At 40.6% G+C, this 16567-nt stretch overlaps 1 protein-coding gene across 1 annotated transcript; it reads left to right on the top strand.

The window, feature by feature from the left end:
- The first annotated feature begins 4333 nt into the window (after positions 1–4333).
- On the top strand, positions 4334–5160 carry LOC147612246 (uncharacterized). Its single transcript, XM_086784190.1, has 2 exons — positions 4334–4941; positions 5034–5160. Exons 1-2 carry the CDS (start codon positions 4334–4336, stop codon positions 5158–5160), a joined length of 735 nt encoding a protein of 244 aa, XP_086640316.1.
- The last annotated feature ends 11407 nt before the right edge of the window (positions 5161–16567 follow it).

Below are 16567 nucleotides of genomic sequence, written 5' to 3'. Positions count from 1 at the left end.
TTGTACCTTTCTGGGCCCAGCGTTGTGGTCGATGCCCACTGCACGTGCTACAAAGGCCTTGATATTTCGTATCGATGCTCGGCACATTCCCTTGGAAACCATGTGTGTATGTTTGCCATAATGAATAAATAGTCTGCTATGCATTGATTCTTTTGGCATAAAATAATAGACACAGGCAGGACATTCTTTAAGACACATTGGCACATGCTTGCAGAAAAAACACTCAAGGTTCCCGAAGCTCCCAATTGCTAAATTCCCATATTTTGGAGATTTTATCAGCTGCCCATTCCAATGGAGTTTGTTTGGTTGATTCATACGTGTCCTAAAGGAGCAGTGCTCATTCATGCACTGGAAGGTTCCCCCGCAGAAGCTCTTCCTAAGAACAAAAGTTTTATTGGCCCTAGTTTGCGTTTGTGGCTTTGTCCAAATGTTGCCCTCGTATTTTTGCTCCATCCCTTCCATACCTTTCCCACCTTCAAGCTCATATGTACTGAACTCTGGGTACACCTTGGGAAGCTCTTTTACCTTGCCTTTGTAATCACAATCATGGATTAAAGTGTGCAAGACATCAGTAGGAGGTAACATGCGGATTATTTGAAAGCAAGAGACCGCAGTATCAAACTGAACATCTTCCTCTTCCAAATGTTGAAAGCACTTTTCCACAGGAGAGACCTCTATCTCCTCTTGCAATGACCCATGTGCTTGGACATTGATTTCTTCTATCTCTTCAGTGTCCAAGTCACTGTAAAGCACAATGCTCTCTAATTCAATGCGCAATGCAAAACAAAAAATGTCAAAGACAAAGTTAATGCCACTTACATTGGAGTACTCTTTCGAGAACCGGGAGGAAATATAGTTGAGGGGCCTTGTTCTGGGGTCTCAAAATAATTCTCTGATTTGGCAATATATACAGAGGACAATGAATGCTCCAAGATAAAATATGCCTCGTCTCCAATCCCTGCATACAAGTGTAAAGGACAAATGGGCTCATACTCTCCTCCAATTTCAAGTAAGGCCTCCACATTTATCCCACCAATAGTTCCAAGCTTCCCCCGGATCATGTTGATTGACACAAGACATTTGCCATTCAAGAAGGGGACTCGAATGCATGCACCCATTGTAGAATGGAGGAAAACACGAGCCTCCCTGCATAATGCAATCACAACAACAATTAAGGAATTTACATTGAATATTAGCCAAAAATATTTTAATACTAGATGTTCTTGCTCTAATCAATAGCATATACTAGCCATAATACAATTTTACCAGGCTCATTTTAAGACTATGGGTAGAAGCAAATAAAAATATTTATTGCAAAAATAGTCATAATGAAGGGTATCAAGAAGAGTACATGTATATATGTATATATGTTTGTGTGTACACGTGTGTGTATGTATACACACACACACGCACACACACACACACACACACACACATATTTGCTTTGTGTTAGTTCTTGCGCTTTTTCATAATCTCCTATTAGATTTCAAAAACTCTACCAGTTGGATGCCATAGCATAACTGTGCTATAGATTTAAATAAATCGAAAAAATATTGACCAAACCCTTAAATTTTAGTGTTGAAATTCATTAGTGTTAGGATAAAAAAATTTGTCCAGTGCCTAACTTAGGGTTTTTAGTAGTCGGCTACTTCTTATGAAGCAATTACTTAACGCTTTTAGTCGTCCTCCGCACAGAAGCATCTTCCCTCGAACACACATGCAGAGAAGCGATCATGAAGCATCATACGTCTCCCCAGCAAAGAAACGCTGATCTCATGCGCAGGGCCCTCTCCCCACTCCAATCTTTCTCCCCAACAAAGAGACACAGAAAGGTATCATCATCCATGAATTTGTGCTATTTTGCCTGAATGAATTTGTGCGCTCAGCGCACAAAATAATAGGATGTTTTGCTGCCGCCACACTCCACACACAGTAGTATGAGATGTGCGGTGTTACTTCTTGCTATTTTTCTTGAATGAATTTGTGCGCTCAGCGCACAAAATAATAAGATGTTTTGCTGCTGCCACACTCCACACACAGTATGAGATGTGCGGCGTTACCTCTTGCTATTTTTCTTGAATTAATTTGTGCGCTCAGCGCACAAAATAATAGGATGTTTTGCTGCCGAGCAGTGACAAAATCGTCACGATTTTGAGTTCGTTTCAAGCTTCGGGGGCGCTGCCCCCGAACTCCCCCGCCAAGGGGGGCCTAAATGGCTGCCGCCGGCCCCCCTTGGATCCCCCCGGCGGCAGAAATTTGGAGAGAGTAGTGTAAGAACATGCTATCTATATGGTGCTGTCTCAAACACATTGCATAGAGTGTCTCTCTTACTACTGTCTATATTATGCAGACTTTGTGTATACAAGAAGCTCAAAAAACTCACATTTGATGTCTTCTTGGTTGAGAAACGGCTCACACAGTCGAGAGAGGAGACCAGCAAACATGTGCATCTAAAGAACAATAGCACAAAAAGAAAAAAGTTTGTCCTTAAAAAAGTGTTGGATTGCGAAATATCACTTCTAAAGTTTCTTAGTACTCAATATTGAACGCCTTCAGATTTGGGCTACCGAATCTTTATATATTTTCCAATAAATTTGAATGCCTTGAATTGAACACCTGAAAAGGGCTCCGTAAATATTTTCCAATGGAGATTTTTTTAAAATATTTAATACGGCTTTGGATGCCTTGGAATTTGGGCCAAAGCACTCCATATGATAATCTCAAAGATATTCTGTTCGTTATAATGAGTTGGCCGTTTTGTTGGATAGTGAATGTGCCACCTTTGTTTGATGATTGTGTTGCAGTACTGAATTTAATCTCTTTAGTGAATGTGCCACCTTTTCTTTAAGTTTGTGTCGTATTACTGAATTTGCTGTTAAAATAATCAATTAATTATACAATACGAGTACAATACTATTTGAAGATTTGTTCTTGTATTTTTGCATGGCTATCTGGTTTTCAAATGAGTTCGAGTCATTTCACTAGAGCATCTTGCTTGAAAGGTTCTTGTTGTGCAAAAATGGATGAGTTACCTCTTGCTAAGCGGAAAAAGAGTGTGCAGGTTGGCCCAGGTGAGAGCTCATCGAGACACACAAGGAGGCAAGCTGATTTTTCTAGCACTTTGGAGCAAGCCGCCTCCTCAAACCCTACTACTACAGAGCATGCGGTACATATCATAGATGACACTAACTTGGAGGTGGATATGGATAGGCAGCATCTACATAGTGATGAAAGAAATGAGGAGGATGGACAAAATGTAGTGGGGGCAATTGAGGAAAATAAAGGTGATCAAAATGAGGGTGAGAATACTCAAGGTGGTGATAATGAGGATGAAGGTGAGAATACTGAGGATACTGGGAGAGAGATAGAGGGGGAAGAGAACACACATCCACTAGAGGATCAAGAAGAAACAGTTGTCACAACCCAAACTGAAGGAAGCAAGCAGAAAAAAAATAAGGTTGATATTTTTGGGAAGATTCTAGAGACATCTACTCCACAAGCCTTTTTAGATAGGATAGGAGTCAAATTTAGGTCTCCACCTCCACGTGTTCCTCTCTGTAGGATGATCCAGACGGAGGCAATCCGAAAGGTTTCTCCCTCAACAGATAAATCTCTTACTCGAAGCTTCAAAAAACTAGGTGGGTACATTGAGAGCATGGGGGCTTTCACAGTATCAATTATGGACTTGGAAGGGGAGGAGACACCATTGACACAAGAGAGGGAGGAATCTTGGGATGAGCATTGGAGGACTGTGAATCAACAATTTGAGGAAACTCTTGCACTTGACCCCGAGTGGGGTCCGTACTTGAGCCGAAAAATGGTGCATATTCTTGATGGTAATAATCGACACAATGCTTGGATGGACTGCATTTCTACAGGTGAGTTCTCATTGGGATGTTATAGTTTCTTATGCTTCTTTGTCCTTCCTAATTTTGTGTTTTATTACAGGGTTTCAAGGGGATTTGTCCATGCATTGTTGTGTTCTCTGTAAATTTTATGTGTTCGAGCGGAGGGATGTGGGTGAGCTTTTGTTTTCATTGTCCAGGTTGAACAAGTAAGTTAATTTGTCATCAGAGTCTCCTTCTATGTCAAGTAAGTTGTTTGTACTCAAGAATATTAACATATTTCTTCTTTGTTTTGTAGGACGCATGATTATGCATTTGTGCCAACCACATTTGGTGATCGTCTATTTCAACTAAGAAGATTGGGAGAGTCCGACCTGACAACTCTCATGGCACATTTGGACAATGAGGACAAGCTATGGGTTGAGAGAGAGATGCAGAGTGCATCTGCCAGAGGAAGGCCTAGTTGGCTTCATTTGCCAATCCAGATTATGACTTGGCTCTTGTTCAAGGATGAGATGGAGCAAAAAATTGATGAGGCATCAACAAATGGACCACTTGCCGAGTCTGCTAGGGAGAATGTGACTCGAAAGGTAGAAGTTCTCTACAGAGGAAAAACATCAAAATATGCAAGGATTGCTGATCCCTCCAATGGTGAGGCCTTTTGGTGTGCAGTGCTCTCCCTCCCATGGCACGCGTCAAGCAATCATGTGGCCACAGAGGAAAAGCTCAATATGATAGGTTCTGCTTGCATCAGAGACACAGATAAGGCTCACATTGTCAAGCTATTGGACAACTCTCAGGCTGCAGTGCGATCACTTGAGGGTATGCCAAATGATAAGACAAAGGTTAGGGAATGGCTGCACATGTACTCCTACTGGCTTCAGATCACGGAGCTGGGTTTGAGAATCCAAAATGATATTAAAAATGCCGATCGAGTCAGGTTGCCAGGTGAGAGCCGATTCACCTCTTTTGTTGTTCTATGCAGAAGAAAGTACTTCAAAAGGGCTTTCAAAGTGCACGAAGGAGGCATAAAATTTAGCCATGATATTGACCATCAACCAGGCCTACAAAGTGCTACACGGCGAGTCGTTTATAGGTTTTCCTCCAACATAACCCAGATATTCCTTGTTAAAAAACATGCATGCTTCTTTCTGTGTGTTGTTTTATCATTTGTGCTTTGGCTTGCAGATGGTTGCTTTCTGAAATTGAGGAGCACCAATTGGATATTTTACCCCCTCTCGCTAGTGTGTGGCTTTGTGTTGACAATCAATCTTATATGTATGCCGATTTGAAGCTTGGAAGAGTAAGTGATTGAATTTGTCATTTTGAATCCATGATTGAGAAACATGTTCATATTGAGGGTGAGTTGTGTTTACCCATGTTTGTCATTGAACAGGCCATGTCAAGCATAGAGTCTCGTTTCTGCCCGTGGTGGTTGGACCTTGAAAGAAACCATGTGCCTGAGGAGGAGCTTGATCTGTATCGCCAACATAAGTCTATATTGGAGCTTCGTAGCCAGCAAATTGATCATAATGAGGCCACATCCACATCACATGCAACATCGATTGCATCGGCTTCTTTTCGTAAGTCATTGCCAGTGAATTTAGGGAGGGAAATAGTGAATCGTGCATTGGAGGTGAATCGAGCAATGGAAGCAAATAGGGAGCAGAGTCAACAACAGACATCCAATAGTAGTGCAGGCGGGATACAACCAACTGACATCATAACCAAGACATTGCAAGCTCCAGGTATGTGAGCTTCCTACCTCATCTCTATCGTGATCCGATTGTTTTGACTTGAGACTATGTGTGTTAAATGTCAAAAACCTGTCTATAGGAACCATTTATGCCTTCAATGTCAGTATTGAGGACCTTGCAGCTACTTTTGTGAACATGGAGGATGCATCCTCATTGGGAAAGCAAGTGCTTGATGCCATGAATGTTATTTGCACAGTAGGGAATGTCAAGAGTAGAGGGTCCGATTACTGTGTGGAGTTGATATTTGCAGACTTCCCCTCAAATATCATCATTGGAGGTTGTGTTGCAAACAAGGTTCCATATTGGAATAAGATTGGGGATGGCATGTATGACTCTACTTTTAAAGTTGTTGATTCTTGTCTCTCGGATCGAGGCTTCTTTACATGCCTTTACACTATGGAAGAAGGAGTGACCATTGAGCAGGTTGCACAGAGCGTTGGGTTTGGCATTTATCATAGACAGGTTGTGAGGTGTACTCCACCTATTGGGAAGAAGATGGGGCAAATGATTACTACCCAGGTATTGGTGTTGTTCTCTTTGGGGCTGTCATTTGTGCAAATCTTCTTTGTCCCATTTAAGGTGAAAATGCATGAACAACCAATGTGTCTTTGCTTGTAGGTCACTTGTCTAATATTGGCTGTTTTTGTTCGCTCAACATCTCCTGCTACAAGCTTTGTGATGCATGGGGATCAACTAAGGGATTTGGCACTAGGTGATGATCTTGATGTAGGGCAAGATCTTATCTTTGACATGTATGTATGCATTCAAATCAAGATAGAATTTAAAATGATTTTCGGTGATCTTTATGGCATATGGTTAATGGTTTGTGTGCATTTTCAAGAGTGCCATCGGAGGATCTGGTGAAGAGAAAGGGTAGACCATGGCGGGGCGGTTGTCAGAGAGGTCAGCGGCTTAGCAAATACATCGTCTCCGTCTTCAGTCGTCCTGGGGACACGATTTTGGATTTGTTTGCTGGCACTGGAACTCTTGGGCTAGTGGCAGCATTTATGGATCGCAATGTCATAATGTTAGACAAGGATGAGCGGATCTATGATCACCTGTTAGAACCATACTCAGCAAAGGTATGCATGTTGAAAAGATAAATATGTTAGTAGAGAATAATTTTGTATTGATAAAGCTTATTTTCTTTTCTTTGTGTCTCTTGCAGTTATGAGGATCACATGTCTACATCAGAATGCCATTAGAGATAGTCTTTTTTTTAATTGAGACAATCATTTTTTTGGGACTATTGGAAGTAATGTTGATGGATGTTATGCTTCTGAATGTTTTTTACAATAGCATGTAGCTGATTGTTGGACAATTTTTATTTGGATTATAAATTTTTTAAATCCTATGGTTATGGTTTCTAAAGAGTATTATATTGTTGTGTCAGTGGTATGGCTATTAAAATTGGTGTGCATCTTAATGGCTTGATTTCTATGCTATCTAGTCGCTGTGGTTTCCATGTGGTTGCAAACAATAGTTTGTTTCTATTAGTAGCTCAATGACCAATTCAACGTCTTTTTAGCGAGCCAAGTAGTATGAGTTTTGTAGTGATTTTTTATATCCGCACCATTCATTTGAAAATGCTTTATTTGCAATAGTCATTTTTAAACTTTTTTAGTCTTCTTTGTTCTGTTCATTATAGAGTTGCACTATGGTTTCACTCTTCTCTTTAACATTACATGCTCGCTTAACATCATACCATGCCCCTACTTGCTCACTTTCACAAGGACTTTATTTCTACTCACTGCTCTGTGCTCACTGCTCTTGGCTCGCTAAATAGACGCACCCTCAAAAGAAGAAAGATGGAACGTTAAGACTCTGTATTGACTACAGAGGACTGAATCAATTGACAATTAAGAATAAGTATCCTATTCCTAGGACTGATGAACTTCTGGATCGGTTAAGTGGGACCCAAATGTTCACAAAGATAGATCGCAAATTCGAGTACTACCAGATCAGAATCAAGGAGCAGGACATCCCAAAGACAGCATTCAATACTCGCTTCTATGGGCATTATGAGTTCACAGTCATGCTGCTATTTGGATTGACTAATGCCCCGGTGACATTCAATCATCTTATGCAAGATATTGTCAGAGAATACTTGGATGATTTTGTTCTTTTCTTCTTTGATAATATCTTGGTATACTCAAAGAATGTTGCGGACCATGAAGATCATGTGCGCAAGGTCCTGGAAATCCTAAGGAAACACCAACTCTTTGCAAAGAAGAGCAAATGTTCTTTCTCTATTGACCAGGTGGAATACTTATTGGGATTCATAGTGTCAAAGGATGGGATTTCTCCTGACCCCGCAAAGATCCAAGTAGTAGTTGAATGGCCAGAACCCAAGTTAGTAAAGGAAGTCAAAGGATTCCTAGGGTTAACCAGATGGTATAGGATCTTTATACCTATGTATGCTCAGATAGCGTCCCCTTTGACTAACATTCTTAAGAAAAGTACCCTTTTTCAGTGGACTACAATGTGTCAGAGTGCCTTTGACAAGCTAAAGACAGCCTTAGTAACCAACCCTATTCTTAAATTGCCAGATTTTACCAAACCCTTTGAGATAGTTAGCCAGTGGGTTTGCTTTAGGCAGTGCTCTGATGTAGGAAGGTCATGCAGTGGCCTATGAATCTAGAAAACTCAGAACACAAGAGAGGAATTATGCCGTCCATGACTTAGAGTTACTCTTAGTAGTGTATGCTTTGAAGTTGTGGAGACATTATCTTTTGGGACAAAGGTTCACCTTGATGAGACAGATCATCAAAGTCTGAAGTGGATCTTCACCCAAAGGGATCTCAACATGCATCAAAGGAGATGGATGCAAACCCTACAAGAATTTGATTTTGAAATAAAGTATCGGCCGCGGAAAGAAAATGTGGTTGCAGATGCGCTCAGCAAAAAAGCCTCCTTGCTTGCAATAATAGTGGTGTCAAATCCATTGATCAATGAAGCAAAGGAGAAAATCTTGCAGGGCAAATTCTTTGCCCCTATTGCTACCCTTCTAATGTAGGAAAGCAAGACTCCTCAGGAAATGAGTCGAGTTCTTGGATACAAACTGGATGAAGGATGCATGTATTATAATAATTGACTATGTATCCCCAATGATGAGGGAATAAAGGGAAGAATTCTGAGAGAAACCCATGATAGCCTGATAGCTGGACATCCAGGTTTATAAAAACCTATATGTCTGTGTGAAGAAAAGCTTCTTCTGGCCAGGACTCAAAAAGGATGTACTTGATCATGTGCGGAAATGCTTGATGTGCCAAGGTAGAGAGAGTCAAGATGCCAGGGAAACTGCAGCCTCTAGACATTCCACAGATGAAGTGGGAATGCATCAGTATGGACTTTGTCACTGGATTACCTTCAATGCAATCAAGTTACAACTCCATTTTTGTGATAGTTGACAGGCTAACCAAAGTTGCCCATCTGATTCCAGTGAAAGAAACATACTTTGCAGTGGATGTTGCCAGAGTTTTCCTTAAGGAAATCTTCAGATTGCATGGTTTACCCAGGACAATAGTAAGTGACAGAGATCCCACATTCACATCAAAATTCTAGACTACATTCTTTGAAGCAGTAGGAACTTTCTTGGATCTCAGCACAGCCTATCACCCCGAAACAGATGGCTAGAAGACGAAAAGGGTGAATCAAGTAATTGAAGATATCCTTCGGTCATGCTACAGCAGAGCAGGGAACCCAAGAAGTAGTTAAGTCATCTGCATTTGGTCGAATTCGCTTATAATGCTTCTTATCATCGGAGCATTGGGATGAGTCCTTTCAAAGCTTTGTATGGACAAGATTGCCTTACACCATTGACTTGGTCTGATCCATTGATCAGAGTCAAAATGTCCAGACAAATGCTTGACGACATGGACCAGTAGATGCAATCAATCCGTAAAGATATAAAGGCAGCCCAAGACAAACAAAAGCATTATGTAGATAAAAAAGAGATTTGAGAGAGAGTTCAAAGAATCAGATATGGTCTTCATTCGAGTACGACCAAAAAGAAGTTCCTTATCCTTAGGGAAGTACAAGAAGCTCTCTCCCAGATAGTGTGGGCCGTATGCTATCATAAAGAAAGTGGGCGATCTAGCCTACAAACTTCTTCTGCCTCCCCATCTCAAGGTACATGATGTATTCCGTCAGTTTGCTTAAGAAGTGGACCTAGCCCGAGTCACATGCTTGATGAATGAATAACTGATCTCTTTGACTCAAGGCTAGATGGTACTCCTGTTGCCATATATATAGGCAGTGATGTGTGTGAACACACTTAGGACCGCCGGGGCACTTTTTCCCTCTTTAGGAGGTTTTTTCCCTCGGCTTGTATATACGCCCATTATTCTAGGGCTAACTTATCTTTGTACATTCACACAATCTAATACACTATGTGTTGTGTGCATTCTTGCTTCTTCTTCTCCAAGCTTTGTGTGCTTTCCTGCAACCCTAATTCCAACAATTGGTATCAGAGCAGGCATCGGCTCCCAGGGCTACGCCGCCTAGCACTCTCCGACTCACATTCTCCGATTGAGGTGAGCTTTCTCAAGGGCTTGCAGGTCCCTATACTCTACAGATAGGCCCATAGGTGTTTGCGTTCTTAGAAATTGCATCTGAGGTCGTTTCGGGCTCCGTTTTTGCATTTCAAGTTCTGCACAGGTGTTTTCGTCAATTTGTGTAAACATTTTGATAGTGCAGTTTTTTGCAAAACAGGCATACGTATTCTATTGTGGACCATGCTACATAGCACGAGTTGTTTTCTGTTCAGTCTTTGCTTCATTACAAGTAGCTTTTGCATCAGTTTCAGTCAGTGGCCATGGCTGATAACAGCAATGATGTATTTCGCATGTTGTCTGGTGTTGATGACAAACTGGATGGAGACAACAACTACCCACTTTGGGCATACATGATGCAGCATGTTTTGGTTGCAAAAGGAGTGTGGAACATTGTGCAGGGTATGGATGTACGTCCAGGTTCTGTGGATGTAGAATCTGTTGAGGATGTTGCAGGTTCTAGCAGCTCTACTGTTGCTGTTGTTTTACCCACTGCTGAACAAGCTCGTTGATGCGCAGGCTCATGCCTTAATTGCACTTTCTGCCAAACGTAACATCACCCCACATATTCATTCAGCTAAAACAGCAAAACAGGCTTGGGATATTCTAGCTGGTTTGTATGCAGGTAACGAGGCAAAAATCTCTTACCTGCGTAACGAGCTAGAATCGAAGATTATGCAGGAAGATGATGACATGAATGTTTTTCTTGCTGAGATTAAAGATCTCAAGGAATAGTTGATTTCTACCGGTGAGATTATTCCTGATCATTCTCTTGTGTAGACTATTCTTGATGCTTTACCTGAGTCATATCAGACTTTTGCTTCCACGTGGAGACTTGTTACTGAGGACAGACCTGATGTTGTCAAGTATGATACTTTAGTCAACAAGCTCTTGCAAGAAGCGCAGTCCAGGCAAAACAGGGCTAGGCAACGTGCAGTTGATCAGGCATTTATTGCTGCCCAACAGAGAAGAAGTGGTAAGGCAGCCCCTTCCACTGTTTCTTCTCCTATTAATAGGTCTGCAACTTCTTCTCCTTCCACAGGTAACAACAATAGGTCTGCGAAGGCTCTTGATAAAGGTAAGAAAAAGATCAGGTGCAACTATTGTAAGGCAATTGTCCTGTTGACTCTCATGTATGGTATTTTGATAGTGGTGCTACAAAGCACATTACCTCCCATCGTGATATGTTCACTTGTCTTGAGGCTGTCCCTAATGGGAATACTGTCACATGTGCCAATAATGCTTCTTACCCTGTGAAGGGGGCATTGGTAAAATTATGCTTACTGTTGTAAATGGCAGCGCTTTCACACTTTCAGATGCTTTGTATGTGCCAGGGATAAAGAAGAATCTATTGTCTATCTCTACGCTTGCTAGACTTGGACTTGTAGTAAAATTTGTGGATGACAGATGTACTGTTCATGATTTGACTTCTGGTGATACGATTATTGTATCTGGCACCTTGTTTCGTGGGCTGTATAGGCTCAATTCTTATGACAAGTGTGTGGAAGATTCAGCAAATGCAGTTTCTGATGAAAAGGCAGTTTCAAATGCAAAACTATGGCATGCTCGTTTTGGTCATCTGAACTTTGCTAGTTTGCTGCGTTTGCAAAAATTTGATATGGTTGCTTCATTGCCCCCTCTTGAGGCACCATTGAAACATGTTTGTGAAGGTTGTATTCTGGGCAAAATGCAGAGTTTTGGGTTTCCAAAGGATGGTTCTGTGCGGGCCACTCGCAAATTGCAACTTGTACATAATGATGTATGTGGGCCTATGCAAACTCCGTCATTTGGTAAACACTTATACTTCGTGACTTTCATTGATGATTACTCAAGGCATGCATGGGTATATCCACTGAAGGCAAAGTCCGAAGTGTTTTTGTGCTTCAAACAATTTTTGCTTATGGTTGAAAATGTATCCAATTGTACTGTGGGCACCCTCCATTCTGATCGAGGGGGGGAGTACATGTCTAAAGAGTTTGATGCATTTTTGGCTAGTCATGGGATAAAACACCAATGTACAGTGCCGTATACCCCTTAGCAAAATGGTGTTGCTGAGAGGAAAAATAGGTCACTTATGGAGATGGCACGATGTATGATCAAGAGCCAAGCTTTGCCACATGCGTTTTGGCTTGAGGCTATCATGTGTGCTGCATATGTACTCAACAGGTGTCCCACTAAGGCCTTGCAGTCTGTTACTCCATAATACGAAGCTTGGCATGGCAAGAAGCCTTCTATTGGTCACTTGCGTGTCTTTAGTTGCTTGGCCTATGCTTTAGTGCCTGTGCAACAACGTAGAAAATTGGATGATAAGGCTGTCAAATGCATTTTTGTTGGTTACAGTGCTAAGAGCAAGGGTTACAGATTGTATCATCTACAGTCAAAGCGTATCTTGATTAGTCGAGATGTTGTTTTTGTGGAAGATGCTGTGCAGCCTTTGTTATCATGTACCAAAGAGAAAGGTGTGAGCTCACAGGATGTATTTGATACGTTGTTGCCTCTATTTACAGGTGGGAATTTAAATGTAAGTCCTAATGAGGCAAATATTCAGCCTATGCAGATTTCAAACGACATCATAGATCAGCCTATTTCTGATGCAGATTTACAGGATGTAATTTATGAGGATAGGGCTGAAAATGAGCAAGCTAGAGGTATGCCTAAATGGCTGGTGCAAACCTTGCGTGATAGTAAAATTGATGCACCTATGTCTAGTCGTACTCATTCAGGTTTTTAGCATGCCTCTTATGCATCAGATTGTTATGCTTTGGCTGTGTCTAGTATGTGTGAAGAGGAAGAACCTCTTTCATTTGATGAGGCACAAAAATCAGAAAATTGGTTGGCTGCAATGCAAAGTGAATATGATGCTATAATGAAGAATGGTACATGGTCTTTGTGTGATTTGCCTATTGGTAAAAAGGTCATTCGGTGTAAGTGGGTTTTTAAGTTGAAACGAAAGCCAAATGGCAGTGTTGACTTGTTGCAAAGGGTTATGCTCAAGAAAAGGGCATTGATTTTGATGAGACCTTTGCTCCCACTTGTCGTATGAATACCATTCGTAGCATTTGTGCATTGGCAGCTCATAATGGTTGGAATGTACATCAGCTGGACATAAAGGTTGCGTTCTTGAATGGAGATTTGCATGAGGAGGTGTATGTATCATAGCCTCATGGTTTTGTTCAAAGTGTGCAGGTTGAAAAAGGCTTTATATGGTTTAAAGCAAGCTCCATGAGCTTGGTATGAAAAGATACATGCATATTTGACTGCACATGGTTTTTAGAATAGTCCAACAGAAAGCACTTTGTATGTTAAACGTGTGGATGATGTATATCTAATCATTGCTCTCTATGTCGATGACATGCTGCTCACAGGACCAAATGAGAGTCATATTGCTGATTCTAAGGCTGATTTGAATGCCTCTTTTGAACTGTCAGATTTGGGGCATTTGCATCATTATTTGGGGATACAATTTAAGCAATGTGATGGAGGTATTACTTTGTGTTAGACAAAGTATATTGAGACATTGTTGCGGAGATTTGGCCTTGAAGACTGCAAGCCTATTGCTACTCCAATGGAGATAGGTTTGAAGTTGAGTCTTCATGATGCTGGAGATGACTTTGATGTCACACTTTATCAGACAGCTGTTGGTTGCCTCATTTATGTATGCATTACGAGGCCGGACATTCAGTTTGCAGTCTCACAGGTGAGCAAGTTTATGCATAGCCCAGGGTCTCAGCATTGGAAAGCAGTTAAATGCATCTTTCCCTACTTGAGTGGCACCATACATCTTGGGTTATTTTATCCCAAGGGGGGATCGTTGCCGCTAGATTTACATGCTTTTTCGGACTCAGATTGGTGTGGTTGCTATGACACAAGAGTGTCCACAAGTGGTTTTTGTTTCATGCTCGGTAGCTCATGCATATCTTGGTTGAGCAAGAAGCAACCTACTGTAGCCACTTCTAGTTGTGAAGCTGAGTACAGGGTAGCTTTCACAGCTACGGGTGAGTGTGTGTGGCTCTCAGACGGCTTATGGTGGCTGACTTGGGTGTTGGATAGGAGTCTACCACCTCTATCTACACTGACAGAGTGAGAGCGATTTGGCAGTTGCAAGAAACCCAGTTTTTCATGCTCGCACAAAGCACATTGAGGTGCATTATCACTACGTCAAGGAGAGACTCTCAGCCAGCAGGAGAGATCCGCTTGGCCTATGTGCCAACACAGGACAACCTCGCCGATCTTTTCACAAAGGGGCTTCCTCGTGAGACGTTTGAAGCTTTCCACAAAGCTTTGGGCTTGCTCCCCTTTGTGGACTGATCTACTTCGGGCATGGCACTTCCCTATACATGAGTGCCAGCTCTCGTTCACACCATCACTCCCAGGGGAGATTTGTTGCCATATATAAAGGCAGTGATGTGTGTGAACACACTTAGGACCGCCGGGCCACTTTTTCCCTCTTTAGGAGGTTTTTCCCCCGGCTTGTATATACGCCCATTATTCTAGGGCTAACTTATCTTTATACATTCACACTATCTAATACATTGTGTGTTGTGTGCATTCTTGCTTCTTCTTCTCCAAGCTTTGTGTGCTTTCCTGCTACCCTAATTCCAACAACTCCAACCTGAGGAAATCCTTGACGTTCGGGAGAAGATTCTCAGGAGCAGAGTCCTCAGAGAATTCTTAGTAAAGTGGAAGTTCTTCCCTCTAGAAGACTCCACTTGGGAGAAAGAACAAGAGTTGGCGAAGGATTACCCCCACTTCGCGAAAAGAGGACATCTCGTATTTTTCAAGTGGGAGAGGATGTAAGATTCCTCCTCGGGCGGCTGAATATTGATTAAGCCTCTACTTCAATCCCTTGTAATCATTCTATGTTTCTGAATACAAGAAAATATTATTTTTCCTTGTTTTGCCTAGGGAGATAAAAAATTCTAGAGAGTGGTAAATCAATATTGGGATATTTTTGGATAAATAAATTCTATATATATCAAAAAAATATTTCCCTAAAACAAAAAATCAAAATAGATTTTCCAAGGTGCACTTGGAATTAATCAAAAATGATTTAGAAGACCTTATCCTAAGGGTCAAGATTTTTTGAAAACTTTAGATTAAGGTTCCTATGGACCAATAAGATTAATCCAAGTGTTGGGATAAGATAAATCCAAAGAATAAAATAAAATACCCAAAAATGAGTAAATGCCCACATAAGATGAAGAGTTGACTAAGTACTAAGTTTATTAGTTAAAAACTATGCAGTATTAATAAAAAAAATGAGATATTTTGAAGTAATCATTCATTTTTGACACATTGGTATAAGGAGAAGGGGGCCCTTCAAGGAGGCGCTTATTTCACATGTGTGGATAAGTTTTAAACTCAAAAATAATAGGATATTTTTATCTCTCCTCTCTCCTAGATCAAACCAAATCAAAAAGGGAGCCAAACTGGTCCAAAACTTGTCCAAATTCAGCCAAACTGAAGCTAGAAAATTCTAGAACTCAGTTGGACTCCGTTAGTGGCCTCCCTCACCTATAAATAGACCCTCATTCTTTTGTATTCTCATCTGTGAACTAAACTTTGCTGGTATTACTCTAAGATAAGCTTATTTTCTATTATCCTCTAAAAACCCTCTACAAATTGAAGAGATTGGAGCTTCTCTCTCTTCAATCTTCCTTAGAGACTTCATCAACATACCAAACCAATTGAATGGTTGGGGGCCTCTACTTTGATCAAAGAATCAAGCAATCTATAAGGTAAATTGTGGTTTATGGTCTTTTTTCTTTAACCTCCAAATGTTTCTCTCTTCTCAACCCCTCTCAAGCTTGAGAAGCATTCAATTGAATGGCTTTTGAATACAAGTGAAGTTCTTTAATGAAATTGTAATGATAAAACACATAAATTTTCATTTATGCTTAAATTATAATGTTTTTTAAGCATTTCTCTCTCTCCCCCAAAGAATGGTCATTCCTATGACCTATTCTATATTCAAATGAAGCTTCTCAAGAAGCAATTCTCTAATCTATAAGTATTTTCTATGCTTGTCAAATTGAGGTCAATTAAGTGGCTTTTTAATGCTTTGATGCTATTTAATTTATGGGGAAATTAAGAATCAAGCCCATAATTGGATATTGATCCAATTAATGGTTATTCTAATCATAGGGATATTACTAAACTTTATGCTTTCAAATTGTTTAAGAATTATCAGTAATAGCAGCGGAGCTATGGTAAAATTTTAAAAAAATTAACACATAAATCATTTTCATTCATAATATGAAAAGAGGACTTCCTACCATATTCTAGGAATAATCATCCTAGATTAATTGAATGATTCTCATTATAATCATGGAAATTTATTTTTTATGTTTATGCATAAATAGTTAATTAGAAAAAAGAGAAATTTATAGTAATCCATTTTTATGTTAAAAGA

The sequence above is a fragment of the Cibotium barometz genome, chromosome 46 (assembly GCF_041138505.1).
Source record: "Cibotium barometz isolate CiBa-2024 chromosome 46, ASM4113850v1, whole genome shotgun sequence".
NCBI classification, from domain to species: Eukaryota; Viridiplantae; Streptophyta; class Polypodiopsida; order Cyatheales; family Cibotiaceae; genus Cibotium; species Cibotium barometz.
This window is presented reverse-complemented; position numbering and strand designations above follow the sequence as displayed.

Coding starts and splice junctions, on each gene's coding strand:
- LOC147612246 (XM_086784190.1), top strand. CDS start 4,334: ATGACTTGGCTCTTGTTCAAGGATGAGATGGAGCAAAAAATTGATGAG. Junction 4,942..5,033: donor ACACGGCGAGTCGTTTATAG/GTTTTCCTCCAA, acceptor TTTGGCTTGCAG/ATGGTTGCTTTCTGAAATTG.